Genomic DNA, 17,951 nt, shown 5'->3' with positions numbered 1-17,951 from the left:
ACTGGAAACAGTCAAATATAGTAGTTCAAATTGGATTTTCCAGAGACAAATAGAGAAAGTAAGGACTTTTGGATGAAAAGCCTGACTTAAAACTGATGCAGGGCCTTCTTTGCATTCAGTGTTGTAGCCCTGCTGGTCCCAATATATTAGAGAGACAAGGTGCGTGAGATATTATCTTTTATTGGCCCAACTTCTGTCAGTGAGATACACAAGCTTTTGAGCTTACACAGAGCTCTTCTTCAGGTCTGGGAAAGGAACTCAAAGTGTCACTGTTGAATACAAGATTTGAATAGGTTGGTTAGCATAAGTAAACGCTTATTGAATGGTGCCTTGAAATATATGTTAACTGCTTGTGCTAAACCATCTGTTCAAATCTTGTGTAAGCAGAGTCAGGATGGGCTCTGCCCTGACATCTGGTGGGGAATTGTGGGGAGTGTGGAAGGGAATTTCAGGTATTTGCACTGGCAAACCCACCCTGTCCGGTGTGGCTTGTGGCAGCCTGGGATGGTTGTTTTGACAGCTCTGGGATCCCGAATTCTTTGTTGTTGGGGTGGGAGGAGTGGAGTGTTGTCATCCTGGTTGTGTGGATGAGGAACTGTGGGACTGCTTTGTGACAGAGATGTCTCACCATCAGATGGGTGACGCTTGCTAGACAAGGGACATGGGTGCCAAAACCCAGTGAATTGAGAGAAAGGGTGGGGGTTGTTGTGTGTACTTGATGGTATGGGCCCCTTTTGAGGACCTGGAACACCAATTGCACATCCTTCTCTTTCCGCTGTTGAAGAGCAGAACTAATTTTGAATCCATTAGGAGTCCATCTAGAGGCTGCTGAGCTGAATTCATGTTGGGCCAGTGGTGCACCAGTACCTGGACTCCCCTACTACAAGCTGAAATCACCAAGAGCTGAAATCATTAAAAGAGCTAAGCTTACTGAGCTGAGATCACTGAGTGCTATGTTAACTAGTGGGGGAGCATGAAGATCTATTGCTAAGCGGCTGGCAGAGTGGAGCAGTTTGCAGCATGTTGGAGCAGCAGCCCATGGAATAGTGAATGGAGTGGAGCAGTTTGTGGGGTCGGCTGGAGGAGCGGCACAGCTGGTGGAGTGGAGCTGGTTATGGTGAAGGCTGCAGCAGAACTCCATAGAGAGGTGGAGCAGTTGGCCCCTGGCTCACGTAAGGTGCCCATTAACACCCTGTGTATGCCCCCCCATTTCCACCCAGGCTGGGGGTGGGAGGGGAGAAACTCTGCAGATAAACTTTTGAACTCTGGGGTGGCACTGACCAGAAACAGAGACTTTTGGGTTGTTGGACTTTGGGGTGATTGGACTTAATACCCTAAGGGGGAAAAGACATTGCCAAACATACTTGGAGGTGGGTTTTTTGCTTATGGTTTGTGTTATAATTCTGTTTGTGGTGTTTCTCCAACGTGATGCCACATTGTTTCCCTCCTTTATTAAAAGGATTTTGGTACATTCAGACTCCATGCTTACAAGTGGGGAAGTATTGCCTCCTAGAGGCACCTGGGGGGGGGTGGTATGTAATTGTCCCAGGTCACTGGGTGGGGGCTCGAGCCCGTTTTGCATTGTGTTATTGAAACGGAACCCCTGGATACTGAACCCGGCCCTTGTTGCTGCCAACTCAGAGGGGCAGAAGGGTTACACTTGTATTGAGCAGTAACCCTTTGAGTTAGTTTTCCAGACCCGAAGATGAGCTCTGTGTAAGCCTGAAAGCTTGTCTCTCACTGACAGAAGTTGGGCTAATAAAAGATAATACCTTATCCACCTTCTCACGGCCTTCTCTCATATCTAGCCCCCAGCAGGATCTTCTGTCAAAGGGAGCCCCAATCCTTTCTAGGCCCCATCAGACTGATGGGTGACTTCTGGGGAGTGAGAGGCACACAGCCACTGCCTAGCCTAGTTGCTAGGCAACCCAGCAAACTCAGCTGGGCCCAATGAGCCTTTTACAAATGGTTGTGCGTCCTGATTGGGCAGAGGAGCCAGCAGTCTGGTACTTGAGCCCAGCAGTGGCAGCAGTACAGTGATGGCTTATTGTATATCACACCCATAGCTGTACTTGCCCTGCTCCAGCTCTTTACTCCTGGATGTGTCAGTGTAGTCACTGTCTTCCTAGCTCTGATGCTTTGCTTGGTTCTTTGACTCTGGCTTTACTGGGGGATCAGTACCTGGATCTACACTTGCCATTGCTCTGAACTGCTGCTACAACCATTAGACAAGGTCCTGCTCCACCCAGGAGGTAGGCTGCCTAGGCTCCAGGAGCTTGTAGTAAGTAATGAGTCCCAAGGCTCTCACTAACGTCCATGATAGATGGGCAGCTATAATCCTAAGCAGAAGTTACTGAGAATAATCCCTAAGCATGTACAGTTATTAGTTCTGCAAACTGAAGTCAGTGACTAATGTATGAGTACACCAGACATTCTATTTCTCAAGTAAAGCCTTTATTTTCATTCCTCGCACTCAGTTATACAACAATCACTGTAGGAACACAGCTTTTTTTTGCAGACAAATAGTCACAGGAGCACAGAAGATGTCCATTTCAGTGACAGCAGCTGCATTTCTTGGATGCTGGCTCTTTGCAGACACAGCCCTTGGCACAATTATTGCATCCAGCTGGGCAACAGGAGCAACAGCCTGAAAAAAATCAAGACAAAATTACTGCAGATGCCAGAGGAAAAACAAAAACCAAACAACCCTCCCCCATAAGAATTTTAGGAAGTTCAACATGGATGAGACAAGGTGCAAAACCATGCTGTGAACTGGACCTTATTAAATATTAAAACATCCCATTTGTACTGTTAATATGTATTCCTCAAAGACTTCACATAAAAGTCAAGATTGGACAATCCTGGGTCATTTCTCACCTTAATATAGGTCAGAATCCTTTATCTGACTCTGTTTTGTTATGAACACTGAGTGTATGAAAAACAAACAACTGGTTGGTGATGGAAAGAAGTTTTTACAAATTATACTTATGGAAAGGACACGGATTCCACCTTTCAGGCCTACCCTTTGAAAATAAGTATACAGTTTAACAGATGTCCTGTTCCAGCAAAGCGCCTGCTTATCTTAAAGCATATGCTTAAATCCATCCCCATTCAGCAAATCACTTGCAGCCTGATCCAAGATCCCACTGAAATGAAAGGTAAGACTCACATTCCTTTCGATGGGCTTTGCAGCAGGCCCATAAAGCACAGCCCTAACTCCCACGGACTAAAAGTTGAGCACACGTGTAATTGTTTTGCTAAAGTCAGGGCCAGAAATTCTAGCTTCTCCATTCCAGCTTCCATTCTGCTGCCATGGAAGCCAGTGACAAAACCCTCATTCATCTCAGTCTCAGTAAGGCAGACAACTCCTTTGCGGACAAAGCATTTTTAAAGGGGGGAAAAATACTCACTCTTTTGGCAAGAGGTGCAGCTGCAGTTTTTGCATTTGCAGGAGCCAGCACAGGTACAGGTGCCACCTTGTGGACAAAGAGAGATTGAGGGGAAATGAGCATCACAACTGGACTAAAAGCAAGAGGACAATCAGCAGGCAAGAGGAGAATTTTATCACCAGCATGAAAAAAAAAAACAACCACCCCAACAACAGGGAACGTCAATAGACAGACCATGGGAGAAATTCGGACCTCTAGGCGTTTTTTAACCGACCACTAAGTCTTTTTATTAACTTATTGTTACCATTACTGTATTCTTTTCTCTTCAGTCTGCTCCTTGAATAAGAAATTTGGACCGTGACAAAAAATAATTCATTACCACTGATCAACAGGTTTCATCTCAGTCAGTTGCTTCCCACTGCTCTGCTAAGTATAAAGTACCTCCAGGTTATCCCTTGGTTTGAATTTTTCAGTTACCTGGATGTTACAAAAGTCACGGCAGAATCTTTTCCCCGCGCAATGAAACTATATTTGAAAGTTGCCTAAAAGCTGATTCCCACCGCTGGAAAAGGAGATTTATAAGCCAGCCCAGGGCGCTAAGGTAAACACACGTGACATTTAAACCAGGGAGCCTGGTTTGCAGGATCTAGTCACGGTAATTTCACAGCAGCCCCGGGGGAAAAGCCAGCGTCCCTCCCGGCTGCCCAGATCTTCCCCGCTGACTCCAGACGAGGAGGGTGGCCGAGCCCCGTGAGAACCCCCCACAGCAGGGTCCGTGCGTCACTCACCGGTCGCGCAAGGACAGTCCTGGGGATCCATCGCTCAGTCGGTTGCTGCAGCACCTGCTCAGGCACAGGGAAGATCAGAGGAGCGGCGAGGTTTGGAGCGGGGCGGCCGCTGCCTCCTATTTATCCCGGCGGAGGAGCGAGAGCGAGCGCAAACCCCCACCCCCGCCAGCCCTGCACACGGGCCCCAAAACAGTAAACAAGGCTGGGCGCTGCCGGCGGGTCCTATCACCGCACAGAGCCGCGTGCAAACCCGGCCGTCCCGAGTGCATTGCGCAATGCTGGGGGGTGCTCCGCACAGACCCCGCTCCGCGCGCTGTGCCTCATGCAAACCCCCTCCTCCCGAGTGCATTGCGCAGTGCTGGGGATGCCCCGCACAGACCCCGCTCCGCATGCAAACCCGCCCCTCCCGAGTGCCTTGCGCAGTGCTGGGGGTGCCCCGCACAGACCCCGCTCCGCGCGCAGTGTCGCGTACAAACCCGCCCCTCCCGAGTGCATTGCGCAGTGCTGGGGGTGCCCCGCACAGACCCCACGCTGCCTTGCAGACCTGCCCCTCCCGAGTGCCTTTTGCAAATGGTTGTGCTGCCTGATTGGGCAGAGGAGCCAGCAGCCTGGTACTTGAGCCCAGCAGTGGCAGCAGTACAGTGATGGCTCATTGTATATCACACCCATAGCTGTACTTGCCCTACTCCAGCTCTTTACTCCTGGATGTGTCAGTGTAGTCACTGTCTTCCTAGCTCTGATGCTTTGCTTGGTTCTTTGACTCTGGCTTTACTGGGGGATCAGTACCTGGATCTACACTTGCCATTGCTCTGAACTGCTGCTACAACCATTAGACAAGGTCTTGCTCCACCCAGGAGGTAGGCTGCCTAGGCTCCAGGAGCTTGTAGTAAGTTGGTAGCATGTGTATAGGACCTTTTGAGTTTTTTATAGTTTCCCTGTAGTACTTTCAAATTAATCTCCTTGCTTAGAAAGAGCTGTGTGGTAATGTATAACTGCTATAAATTAGAGCTGCTCATCTTTGGAGACTTCAGAATGCAGACACTAGGCTATCTAGGGATTTCCTAGGGTAGGCAGGGAACTGTACAGCCTGGAAATATCCTACTCAGGAGAGAATGAGCGATGGGCCTCCAGCCAAGAGGTGAGAGCTGAGGAGCTGGGAGCCTGGGAGGGTACAGAGCAGGAATACAGGTGCAGTTGCTCTGAATGGTGACAAGGCTCCCTTAGGGGAATAGAGCTGGAGGAACCCCCTGAGACTTGGCTGTGTTGATAAAGGATTTGTTGTTGCTACAGTGCAATATTTCTTTACCCTTATCTAGCACTAGGCCTCTTCAGAGTGCTTTAAATGCATGCCCTTAATTGTAATCACTATGTGGGCAGTGGAGTAAACACAGGGCTACAGTCTGGCCTCATCTATACCCAGGTGATCCCATTGAAGTCTGCCTGTCTAATCATCTGCATCCAACCGCTTCTGCTGTACAAACACTGGGGGATGTAGTGGGGTTGCACGGATGTAACAAGCCAGATTTTCTTTGTTTCTAAAGGGCTTGGTTACAATGGACTTGATATTTCTCCATGTGACCGGGTCCTGCTTGAAACTATTGCAGCTAGTGACTCTCCCTGTATGATAGGAGGTGTCCACATTGGTGTGTCCTGCTGTAACAGATTCCCACTCATCTGCCACAAAGACCAGTCATAATTGACCATCTTTCTAATGGTCGTGCCAGGCTAGATCATCCCCTCACTTCCCCGAGCAGAGGGATAGTTTCCCCATTCCACCCCTCCTGAACAACTTCTGGCTGCCTCCCAACCTGCTGTACCAAAGGGCTAAAGGAATTTCCTCTGGGGTTTTCTTTACATTTCCCTGCAGGCTCTCTTTGCCCTAGCAACAGCCCTGTTAATGGGGGGCCCTGAGAACAGGGAAAACTGACGATGGGGTGATGGCTCAGGGAGAGCAGGCCTTAGTCTCACCTAGGCTGAGACTCTTCATGCTGCCTGTGGTGGGCGGAGGGGAGGCTAAAAGTAGGAAAGGGAAGGAGGTGGATGAAGCTGCAGCTAACAGCTGATATTCATGTTCAGAATGACTTGTAACCTCCAAGATCTGCAGGGACCACTGTAATCATCTAATCTGACCTAGTGTGTGAACTGCCCCCCAATAATTTTTGAACCAGAGCCTATTTCACCCCAAAAACTATCTTGATTTTTAAAAAGCTGTCAGAGATGGTGAATCCACCTGGGGCCTTGGGAATGAATTGTTCCAATGGGGGTTAACCCATGCTGTTACAAACACATGCCTTGTTTTCAGTCTGAATGTGTCTGGCTTCAACTGCCAGCCATTGGCTCATGCTAGCCCTCGGTCGGCGGGGAGAGAGGTATGGTACAGTGGGGTTTCAGCCATTTTCCTGGGGTTGCCTGCCAGTGAGTCCAGCAGCACTGACTGCCCTGATGATCAACTTCATGTATCTTAAGGTACTTGAGGCCCTAACTGGAAAAAGATGAGGCCAAGCCTGCTTTTAAGGGACTGGTGCCCCCCAGGTCCTAGGCTAGGGTTTTGCAGCAGTTGCTCTGATGTCAGGAGACAGTGCAGCTCCCAGAGGGAGGCAAAGGAGCCAGCAGGGGCCGCCAGGCAGGTTCCTAGTTCCCAGCGGGCGCAATGCCCCGCTGTGCCCGGCCAGCCCCAGGGCACGTGGGGAAGGGTCGCGTCCCCGCTCCCCCCGCAACCCGGCCTGGGGAGTCCAGCGCCGTGTGCGGCCCGGCGCCTCTCCCCGCACACGCGCCGCTGCGCACGGGCCCGGGAGCGCCCGAGTCATGCAGGGCCGCCGGGCCCTGGCTTTGCGCACAGACCTGCAGACCCGCTGCTGGGGCTCAGGCCGCAGCTTCCGCCCCGGGACACGTCGGGCAGGGGAGCGATCGCCGCAGGAGGCTCCTCCTTCCGTGCCCTGGGTGGGGCGGGCTAAGCCTGAAAGGAGGGGCACTGCCTGGGGGTGCACACAGCGCCTTGGTCGGTCTGTGCGGACACAGCACCGAGCAATGCATGGGGGTACGAGGGGGATTGCACAGAACATCGTGCAATAGATTGGGAGGTTGCACACAGAGCCCTGGTTGGTCTGTGCTGACACAGCACCCTCGTGCAATGCACTCGGTGTGTTTCGAGGACCGTGTGCAGGGCTCGCGGAGATTTTGCGCTCGCCCCTCCGCTGGGGTAAATAGGAGGCAGCGGTAGCTGCTGAGCCAAACTCTCCTCTGATCCCTGAGTCTCCCTCTGACTGAGCAGCTTGAAGGAGCCAAGCTAGCGATGGATCCCCAGGACTGTCCTTGTGCTACCGGTGAGTGACTCCTCCCCGCTGCCGGGCTGCACAAACCCTGCTCCAAGCTGCCATGGGGGGGAGGCGCAGAGGGGTTTTTCTTAGACTGGTTGGGGAGGCCACTTCTCAGTCTGTGCCAGGACTAAGCCCCAGCACCTCTAGGCTTGGCAGTTCATAGTCCTGGCATCTGTGATCTTGCTGCATCAGTTATGGATGTAAAACAATTGCTTGAGCCCTTGCACCTGTTGCATTACAAATTAAACACTGGGCAGGGCCTCTGTTTTTTCCCTCACTGGGAAACTGCCACCGGCATTGCATGCAATCAGCATGGGCAGGGGAAAGAATCTCTAGCTCTTGGAGTGACTCTGGCTTTTCCATCTGGGCTATGAAATAGATCATGGAAACCAAACTCCCAGACTTAAATGTCCCCTGGTCTTACCCTGGCAAGGCGAGCTCTATTTAAATATCCCATAAGTGGGCCGAGTATGTCTTAAAATACCCTTTTTTCACAAAGTGAGAAGATTCTTCAGGTAACTTTTTTTTTTCTTTTTTGCAAAGATCCAGGTAACAGGAAAAAACAATGCAAATTGAGTCATGGGGTAGGATGGAGCTTTGGAACTTTGTATAACATAAAAATGATGGTTGATAAAATTCTCCTTTTGGTGTCTGACCCAGTGTTCTAGTTGAACAATGTCGATGAGCTCTCCTTTCTCTGTCCCCCAAGGTGGCACGTGTGGCTGTACTGGTAGTTGCAAATGCAAAAATTGTAAATGTGGATCTTGCAAAAAAAGTGAGTAGATTTTTTTTTAACTCTGATAATGTGGGTTAGATTGAAGTATTTTGACACTTTCATAACATAAGAGCTGTAATTTCTTTGGAAATGGTATTGCTGAGGCACTGGGGACCCAGTGAGATGTAATCAGGTTGTTTCCAGTGTGTTGTGGGAGCAGCAAGAGTGGTGAAGAGGAGCCCAAAGTTTCAGGGCCACATTCAGCTCTGTTACTCCAGTTTAAAAGCAGAGGAACTACTCTGAAGTCAACAGATACTCTGGTTATAGGACCCCAGGCAGCAAAGCACTTAAGCATGTGCTTACTGAATTGGGGCCTTGCAAAGGAATGGCCGAGAGCAGAATTAGACCTTCATGGGACTTAATTCTGAAAGGCCCTTGGCACCTACATTAAGATGTTCTTTTAAATGCCAAGTGGGTATAGACCAGTACGCCATGTACAGTATTCTTTCCTCTACTAGATACGGATCACAAGGGGGGGGAAAACCACCACAATCAAGACATCTTCCATACGTTGCATTTCCTGAGATTCTAGAGCAGTGGTCCCCAGCCTTTTTTGTCTGGCAGGCGCCAGACGACGAGCCACGGAGGACCGTGGCGATAGACGAGCATCCGCCGAAATGCCGCCGACAAGCGGCAACGTCAATAGGCGTCGCTGCCGACAAGCAGTATCATCCAGAGGCACCAGCATTTCGGCGGTGACGCCACTGGATGACACTGCTTGTCGGCAGCATTTCGGCGGGTGCTCGTCCACCGGCCAGTATGTGGGCGCACTTAGATGCCCCGGCAGGTGTCAGCACCGCGTTGGGGACCCCTGTTCTAGAGACTGCAACATCTTTGTTGCTGTCAATAAGCTCTCTTTTATTTTTATTTTGTTTAGGCTGCTGCTCCTGTTGCCCAGCTGGATGCAATAATTGTGCCAAGGGCTGTGTCTGCAAAGAGCCAGCATCCAAGAAATGCAGCTGCTGTCACTGAAATGGACATCTTCTGTGTTCCTGTGACTATTTGTATGTAAAAAAGCAGTGTTCCTACAGTGATGATTGTTGTAGAACTATGAGTGTGAGGAATGAAAATAAAGGCTTTACTTGAAAAATAGAATGTCTGGTGTATTCATACGTTAGTCATTGATTTCAGTTTGCAGAACTAATAACTGTACAGGGTTAGGGATTATTCTCAGTAACTTCTGCTTAGGGTTATAGCTGCCCATCTATCATGGGCATTAATGAGAGCCTTGGGACTAAAGCATGCATGACATAGTGTCTGCTCATGTAAGGCCTCATCTTTGGTCTAGCGCTGTAACTCTTACACTGGGAAGTGTCTTGTGATTTATTTATCTATTTATTTATTTTTGGACAGTTTCCCTCCCCTCTTCAGATGGAGCAGAAGTACCTGCAATTTGTGACCTCAAAGGGAACTGCAGACTATCAGGCACGTACAACTTACACCAGCCTCACAAAAATTCTACTCGGCTAGGGTGAGGGATACATATTAAGAGTGGGTGACTTGGTTTTGTGCTCGGTTAGTAACAATTTTATAAAGTGTGCTTTAGTCTGACATGTGTCTGGTCTTTCCTTAGCAGTGCTTCACAACAAAATACAGCCAGTATTTCAGACAAAATTATAATTTGCAAAAGATGACTTAACCTATCACCCCTATCTTGCAAAGGGGATTCCCTGCAAAGAGGTCTTGACAGGATTGGGACCTATAGCTATGTGTGTGTAGCTCCTGGATGGTCAAGAGCTTTACCAGGTTTCTTCTTAGCTTCTTTGAATCACTCACCATTGTGGATATTTCTTTTGTTTGTCTTGGAGGGTGAGGCAAAATTCTTGAGCATTAGAACATGTGGCTGTCGATCAGAGGTGGTGCTAGCCCACTGGTGACCCTAAGCAGGAATATTTTGGCCCCCTCACAACCGATGGGGGGGCCCCCTTTAGCTGTTCAGGGCCCTAAGCAATTGCTTAGTCTACTTATGCCTAGCACAGGCTCTCAGTAGCTAACACATCTTCTGTATTGTGTACAGGGCTCTCCACATTCAGAACAGACAATGCATATTGTGTGAATATTAAGGGAAAGTGCATAGTGGGGTCCTGACTTTTAATTGGAGTTACTAGGTGCAACCAGAATACCAATGACAGTTCAAATGATTCATCTCACCTCAAAATGAAGACCTGATTAAGAGCTGATAAACAGACCTGGATGGGTATGAGTCGCCCAACAGGGATTAATCCTCTGACTATCAAGGAAGTAACTCCTGGGTGGAAAAGAACAGGCAGGCCCTACACGCTTAGTCATAAGGTAAAAATTTTAAATTAAAGTTTTGAGGCCTTGATCCTGCACCCAGGCACATGTTTTAACCCCCTCCTCGCTGCATAAGTCTGCCGGATTTGGGGCCTCACATTTAACCTGTGAACCTCTTCATTCCCAATGTGCAATGTGTCATGCTTAAAGCTGCCTGTGTGTCATAGGAAGCCATGGCTTTGTCCCCACAAGTATAATCTTAATTTCCTTTTTTTTCAGAAAAGGAAAATCCTGCCACAGTATTTTAATTACACATTTCCATTAGAAGGACATTTGAATAGCTGCCCTTAATAGTTTAAATGTATTTAAAGAGACCCACCAGTGTTTCATTACATTGGTTGCTATGCCTCATGTTGATAAAATGTGGTGAATCTTTACATTGGATGGTCTGATAAATCTGTCTAAGAATATTTTCCTACAAAGGGGTAGTTTTCTATGGCTTAAACAACACAAACCGAAATAGGCTGGGTTTTGTCACAGAAATCCTGGTTGTGACAACCTATCTCTTTAGTCATAAGTACACCTAACTAGCTGTAAGATGCAGCTTGATAAACTTATGAATGGGATATATGAAGGGATTGCCTGAAATGGCCAGGGACTGGACTTCATGGACTAGAAAGGACTTTCTAGTCCTATGTTCCTCGATCTAGGCACAGCATCTTTGCAAGGGGTATATTAGACCTCTGTTTTGCCGTGCCCACTACTTTTGTCCTCCACTCAGTAACAAAATGACCACTGACAATGGCCGGTAGCCTTCAGGCTAGGCTTTGCTTGCACCGATTTATAGAACTTTAAATCACATTCATGATTTTTACCCATTGCCGTAAGATGACTCAGGGCACATTTGTGTCCATTTTACCTATTCACTTCCATATCGCTGCAGCCCCTGCTGCTCTTAGTAGTCAAAAGAGCTGCTGCTTGGAGTATTGTACCTTGTTCATTTGGAGTGGCTTTTGTTCAGCAACCAATCGGTACAATTTCCAGTGTTAAGTGAAGCGTAAATATGTTTCCTGATGGGCGTTAGAGCTTAGTGGCTAAGAGCAGCTTCTTGATTGCACATGCTCAGTCAGCACAGCTTCAAGGGGCGAAAAATCCCAATAGGAATAAGCCAAAGATGTCTCTGTAGCCATTCCTGGAGTCATGTTCGGGAAGGATTTGCCCGTTTTTAGGAGGGGAAGGATGGGCTTGTGATTTGAAGCATAGGACAGGTAGTCAGCAGACTTGGATTTGACCACTGATGAGCTTTGCAACCTCAGGCAAATCCTTTAATTAATTTGCGTGAATCTCACATTTGGAAAATAAGGCTAATGATGTATGTTGGAGGCTTAAATAATTAACGTTGGAGATCCTTGGATGGAGGGTGTGGGAGAAATGCAAATCGCTGTTACACTAAGTGGTGGCTAGTCCCATAACAACCGCTGCATCCGTTGTGCTGTCTTGTTTGTTTCCTCTGCCTTCATGTTTTGGTTCCTGTTTTTTGTAAGAGCTGGTGAATGTACGGCATAGAATCTCCAGCAGCAATAGAAGAGTGCTGGCTTTTTGTCCCACCACCGCTCTACAGTTCATAGCTTCTGCGACCCAAGAGCGCGAGTGGCTGGCCTTGAACCCTTTTAAAAATCCGCTCGGAACAGAACATCCAGTGTTGGAGCCGTTCAGTAAATGCGGGCTGGAAAACTGAGCTGAGGGAAGAAATAGTAGGCGATGAAGCTGATTCCATTCCCGGCATGTGCAGGGGGCTTGGCTTTCCAGTGGGTGTCACTTTGGCCCCTGCAGGAAGGAAACATAAGGAGAGGGGAAGTGGTTTAATAGGGATATTCCAGAAGGATTAATTTACTCTGTTGCAAAGGGCTAGAATCATGGGCCAGCAGAGTACTTAAGGACAGGCTTAACGTTGAGTATGCGAGTGGTACACATGGCTTCAACAGGGCTTAGAGTTAAACACATGCTTGAGGCCAAGTCTGTACTACAAAGCTTTGTTGAACTAGCTTTGCCATTTAAGGGTGTGAAAACACCCCCCCGCCTCTGCCAAGCTCTGTGTTTCACAACTTTCTTGTGCTCATGGCCTATCTGTAAATGTTGAAGGAGTAATAGAGGTGGGGAGAAATGGCTTGTTGTGATCCAGTACATGAGGGTTGTCTCAACCCAATAAACAGGTGGGGGGGTCAGGTCCTGTGCCAGGGAGGCTTAGTGCCCACCCTACAGTCACCCCCTAGGGGTACCTCCTTCAGCTACAGTCCCCTGGGGCTGGCTGGGCTCAGCTTGGCTTCCTGCTGGGGGACCAGCTGGGCCAAATTTGTGAGTGGTGTTGCGACCTGATGCATGGGGTTGCAGCGGCACTCACTCGAATTTGACCTGTTTGTCCCTCTCCCATCATTGTGGTGGCTGGGCCAAACTTGAGCGGCGCTGTGATCCCAGAGGTTACTATGCTCAGAGCTGGCAGCTGTGCCCACCCATCCCATAGAACCTGCTATGTGACGCTTCGAAACCTTGTGGGGGCCCAATTTTGGGAAAATATTGAGAGAGGCTGTCTTAGCTGATGTAGCTATGCCAGCCCAAACCCCCAGGGCAGACGCAGCTTAGGGAAGAGGGCTTCGGTCAGCCGTGCTAATGTTGCTCACGGAGGTGGTGTCAATATACCTGAAGAACTCCTCCTCCCCTCGACATACACTGCGACTACATTAGGTGGCTCTGCTGATCTAGCCATACCGCTAAAGCTAGGGCCCTACCAAATTCACCGTCCATTTTGGTCAATTTCCCAGTCAAAGGATTTTAAAAATTGTAAATTTAATGATTTCAGCTATTTAAATGTGAAATATCATGGTGGTGTAAGTGTAGGTGTCCTAATCCAAAAAGGAGTTCGTGTGTATGTGTGGGGTAATAGGGGAGTGGATTGTGGTACTGCTACACTTACTTCTGCCTTCAGAGCTGGGCTCCCCGTCAGCAGCCACCGCTCTCCAGCTGCCCAGCTCTGAAGGCAGAGCCGCCACCAGCAGCAGCGCAGAAGTAAGCGTGTCATGGGATGGTATTGCCACCCTTACTTCTATGCTTCTGGCGGGGCACTGCCCTCAGAGCTGGGCATCTGGCCAACAACCGCTGCTCTCCAGCTGCCCAGCTCTACGGGCAGCAATGCAGAAGAAAAGGTGGCAATACAGTGACCCCCCTGCAACTCTCATTTGGGTCAGGACCCCCAATTTGAGAAATGTTGATCTTCCCCATGAAATCTGTATAGTATAGGGGAAAATCACAGAAGAACAGATTTCACGGTCCATGATGCATTTTTCATGGCCAGGAAATTGGTAGGACCACAGTGCTTTGCTGGTCCGGGCCTTAAATTGTTAACGGGGAGGCTTTAATTGCAGTTTTTCTCTAAATGACTGTAAAATGCCTATTGTCTCTCAAGGACTCCCGCTCCAATTTACTCAGTTTACAAGTTGTGTATCTCTCTGAAGTGCCACACAGCCTCCCTTAACCAACCAAAATGTATGTGTCTTCTGCACATTTTGCTACCTCTCTGATCGCTCTCCCAGATTATAATGAATATATTAAGCAACACCAGTCCTGGGTACAGAGCCCTGGAGCAGCCTGCTGTTGATCTTTTGCCAGGATGAAAACTGAGCTTTTCATTTATTCCTACTCTTTGTTTTCTGTCTCGTAGCCAGTTTCTGATCCATGACAGAACTTTGCCTCAGCCGAGGACTAGTTAGTTTCCTTGGTAGCCTCTTCTTGGAGCCTTTTTGAAAATCCAAAGAAATTTTATATCAACCTGTTCGCCTTTAACCACTATTTTGTTGACAGGCTTAAAGAACTCTGTTATAGATTAGTGAAGCATGATTTTCTTTGGCAGAGTCTGTCATTTCATGTTCATGCAGAGCAGGGTGTTTCAAGTTCTTGGTTCTGAGGGCCAAATTCTGTCTTAAATTATTCCCAGGGACCGGGATATACATGTAAGACTCTATATTCCCCTTAGCCCACAGCATTTTCCACTGCTGTCACTGGGAGGTGTGCAGAGAGATCAGCCATGAGGGCTGGAAATTTACTTTGCTTTTTCAGTGAAAGCCAAGATTCTGATCAATCTGAATATGTCCTGTGGAGCCACATCAAGTGGGCAGGATCTGGCAAATATGCCACCCCAATCTAGAAATCTGATAACTCTGGTTGAAATGAGAATTAAAATGAATGTAGACAGGACAGAAGTAATGCTCACTGGGGTCTGTGATTCTCAGGATCACCTCTAGTGCCTTTTCAAAGATAGCAACACCACTGGCTGCTGTCCAGTCCTCCAGCACAGAAGTGGATTTTAATGAGAGATTGCTTATCTTTAGTTAGCCCATCAACCAGTTCGTTCTAAAGACCCTTCAGGACTTCTGGGTGTATACATCCTGGTGACTTGGGGATTGATCTAGTTCTTATTGAAGTCAATGGTAAAGTTCAGCTTGACTTCAGTGACACAGCATTATTGGCCCCTTGTCTGCATGTTAATTTATGAATGTGTCTGGCGCCTTCTCTCTTGACGCCGGGCTCTCTGACGGTGCACCCGAAAAGGGCAGGGTGAATGAAGTGGTTGAGCTGCTGACAAAAATAGATCCACAAAAAGGGAGAGGAAAAGAGACTGCAGACGGAGGACAGCAGGGCCCTTCTGTTGTTTTTAACTCTTTAGAGTAAGCTTGCTGCCTCTCTCGCAGCATATCTGCCACTAGCAAGGGAAATGTTAGGCAAAAGTGACTGTAAGTCTTTGCTGCCACCTGGCTGTCCTTCCCTTCATCTCAACACTGCCAGCATTCCCTGCTGAGGCCCATATTAGACTCTCCCTTCCCAGAGCCAGCCTGACCACCCACCAGGAGTAAACCTGTTTGCTGTGAACTGCAGGAGAATGTGGCCTTGTGGCATAAGGGGACTAAAAAGTCAGGGGACTTGGTTAAACATTGTGTAGTGGTGGCAGGGCCTTCATCATAGCCACGGCTTTAATCCAGTTAAGGAACATCTAAACCAGGGCCCCCTGTGGCAGAAAATCTAACCACAAGGAGGTTGTATTGGAGGAAAGCAGCAGCAATCCACTCTCCATCCAGGGTCCTGCAGGACCGGCTGGAGAGGGACATGGCTAGGATGGGAACACAGGAATTGGATCAGACCCACAGTCCGTCTATGGAAGGATGGGGAGAATGCATGTACTCTGCACATCCCTAGTGCAGATCTAACCCGCAGGGCTGCTAGGAGCTCTTCTCCTGAGGAACCCCCAAGCAAGGGCAAAGATAGTAATGCTGCCTGCTGTTCCTAGGGTGATTCCCGCCTAGGGACTGGGCCAGGTAACTGCTTGTGCCAGCAGATCTGAATTCAGCTCTAGATCTTAGCATGTGTTATGAGCAGGATCAGCATCTTCCACGCTGTCTAGCCACGTTACAACCAGATCCAACCACGACCAGATGTGTACTGTGACTATCAATGTTTAACTGAGGGCACCTGGGTAGAGCTCACACTGGCGAGGCGGGGACTGGAACCATCTGTGGCTACAATAGCCCATTCCTGCCAGAGGAACTAGAACAAGATTCTCAAAGCCCAGAGCAGTTCACGTGAAATTTTCTAGCAGCCCAACTCACTGGGTAGGTACGTCTAGACTGCAATAAAAACCCACAACATGGCCTGGGTCAGCTGACTCAGGCTCATGGGACTGGGCCGTGGGGCTATAAAACCACAGTGTAGACGTTCGGGCTTGGGGTGGAACTGTGAGGGGTCTCAGACCGTGGGCCCCCGCACAAAGGTCTATGAGGCTGTTTGTATGAGCTCTGAGTCTCGGTGCTATGTGTTTTTTATGGCAGTGGAGACATACCCACTGTGGCCTTGAAGGCTTTAGCACCGTAATCCCAGCTGTGCGTACACTTCGCTGCAAGAAGCAGCTGTGACTTGGCTGAATGTATTTATTTATTGGAGTGTTTCACATGCTCCTATCCCAGGATCTAGGCATCTGCACAAATGAGATTCGATACAAACTCATACGGACCAGTTCAAACTGGACATTGTGTGCTACCCCTTTAAGGGACAGGTTAGAGCTTCTGACCAGAACTGCCTGGGCAAAGTCAAGAAGCCCCCTACCTTGTCCTGGGGCTATATGTAAAAACAGGGAAAGGAAACTGAGCAAGGCAAGAGAGAGAGAGATTAGAAGTCATGCTGGCTGGGAGGAGTTGCAGGTCCCATGATCCTGGCCTGACCTGGGTTTTAGATACTATCTGTTTGGTTACTGACTCACAGGTCCGAGGTAAGGGCTTTTTGGATTTGGTTAAACTGCTCCTTCCCAACCTGATGCCTAAGAGAAAGGCAGAAAACCTGCCTGCCTCGTAGAACCCTAAGAGAACTAGAAACACAGCGGTTTGGGGATGTTGTGGAGGCCTTAAAGGGCTTGGTTTGGTTTAGTTGGTTGGATTTTGGCCTCCCATTCTTGGATCCTAGGTACCTTTCTATGACAAAGCCTTCCCAAGCCACTGAGCCCAGCAGGAGTAAGGAGAAACTCTCCCTCTGTTTCCTTTTATACATCCCTTTCCACCCACCCTGTCCACCAAAGGAACATCCCTCCTCTAGTGTGTATCTCTATTGCAGAATATATGGTACATCTAGTAGCATGCAGGTGATGTCTTTCCACAATCAGCTTTCCATGAGAATGACTTAGAGACCTAATGTAGGGGTCAGATTGTGAGAATCTTTTAGTTGACTTCAGTGTGTTTGGATTAGTCTTGAAGAACGAGTCAAGAAAGAACACAAGTAAAGTCTGTGTGAGAGAACACACAGTGGGCCTGGCTCTGCTGACAGTTACATCTGTTTGATATCATGAGTTATGTCAAATCAGTAGAATATACGTCAGGGTAAAAGTGGGATAAGTGGGATTAGAATCAGTCCATAGATATGAGTAGGCACTGAATGCAAAAAGCCTGTCTCTGCCGACAGCAGACTCCTTTGAGATTTAACAGTGCAGTACACAGAAATCAAAACAACAGCTGACTGCATACATGTGGCACTGCAGAATTATGTTATTACTTTGATAGTGATAAATACTTGGGAGGCATTAAGATACTGTGATAATGGAGCCAGATACACTGGTAAGAGGACCTGCAGTGCATTGCTCCACCTAGAGAGTTAAGGATGCAGAAGCAACCTTGGTTTGGCATTTCTAAGTTTATCCATTTAACCTTAATGTCATTTGGCCATAATCTGGGGATTTTTCAACAAGATATCAATCTGCATGTCTAACTACTGAGCTTACGGATTCACAATTCAACCAGAAACAGAACAAGACAGAAGCGCCCTTCCATGTGTGACTGGAAGTTGATTTTAAGGCTGTAAAAAAGAAGTAAATCAAAAAGCGGGGGGGGGAGGATGAGTGGTTTTGACAGATTAATGG

General features: G+C 48.3%; 1 protein-coding gene and 1 long non-coding RNA gene across 3 annotated transcripts; one reads left to right on the top strand and one right to left on the bottom strand.

The window, feature by feature from the left end:
• Positions 1–2,432: 2,432 nt before the first annotated feature.
• On the bottom strand, positions 2,433–4,390 carry LOC115660368 (metallothionein). Its single transcript, XM_030581716.1, has 3 exons — positions 4,178–4,390; positions 3,411–3,476; positions 2,433–2,647 (listed from the first exon to the last, which is right to left on the bottom strand). Exons 1-3 carry the CDS (start codon positions 4,206–4,208, stop codon positions 2,553–2,555), a joined length of 192 nt encoding a protein of 63 aa, XP_030437576.1. The 5' UTR covers positions 4,209–4,390; the 3' UTR covers positions 2,433–2,552.
• A 206-nt stretch (positions 4,391–4,596) lies between these two features.
• LOC115660369 lies at positions 4,597–9,214 on the top strand. Of its 2 annotated transcripts, none has more exons than XR_004002809.1 (3): positions 4,597–8,009; positions 8,204–8,273; positions 9,147–9,214. It is a non-coding gene; the product is annotated as an uncharacterized LOC115660369 (long non-coding RNA). The 2 variants fall into 2 exon arrangements; XR_004002810.1 differs by having other exon boundaries at positions 8,204–8,269; positions 9,147–9,172.
• Positions 9,215–17,951: the final 8,737 nt, after the last annotated feature.

Source organism: Gopherus evgoodei, chromosome 12 (genome assembly GCF_007399415.2).
Source record: "Gopherus evgoodei ecotype Sinaloan lineage chromosome 12, rGopEvg1_v1.p, whole genome shotgun sequence".
In the NCBI taxonomy this organism is placed as follows: Eukaryota; Metazoa; Chordata; order Testudines; family Testudinidae; genus Gopherus; species Gopherus evgoodei.
Note: the sequence above shows the minus strand (reverse complement) of the source record. Positions and strands in the feature narration are given on the sequence as shown.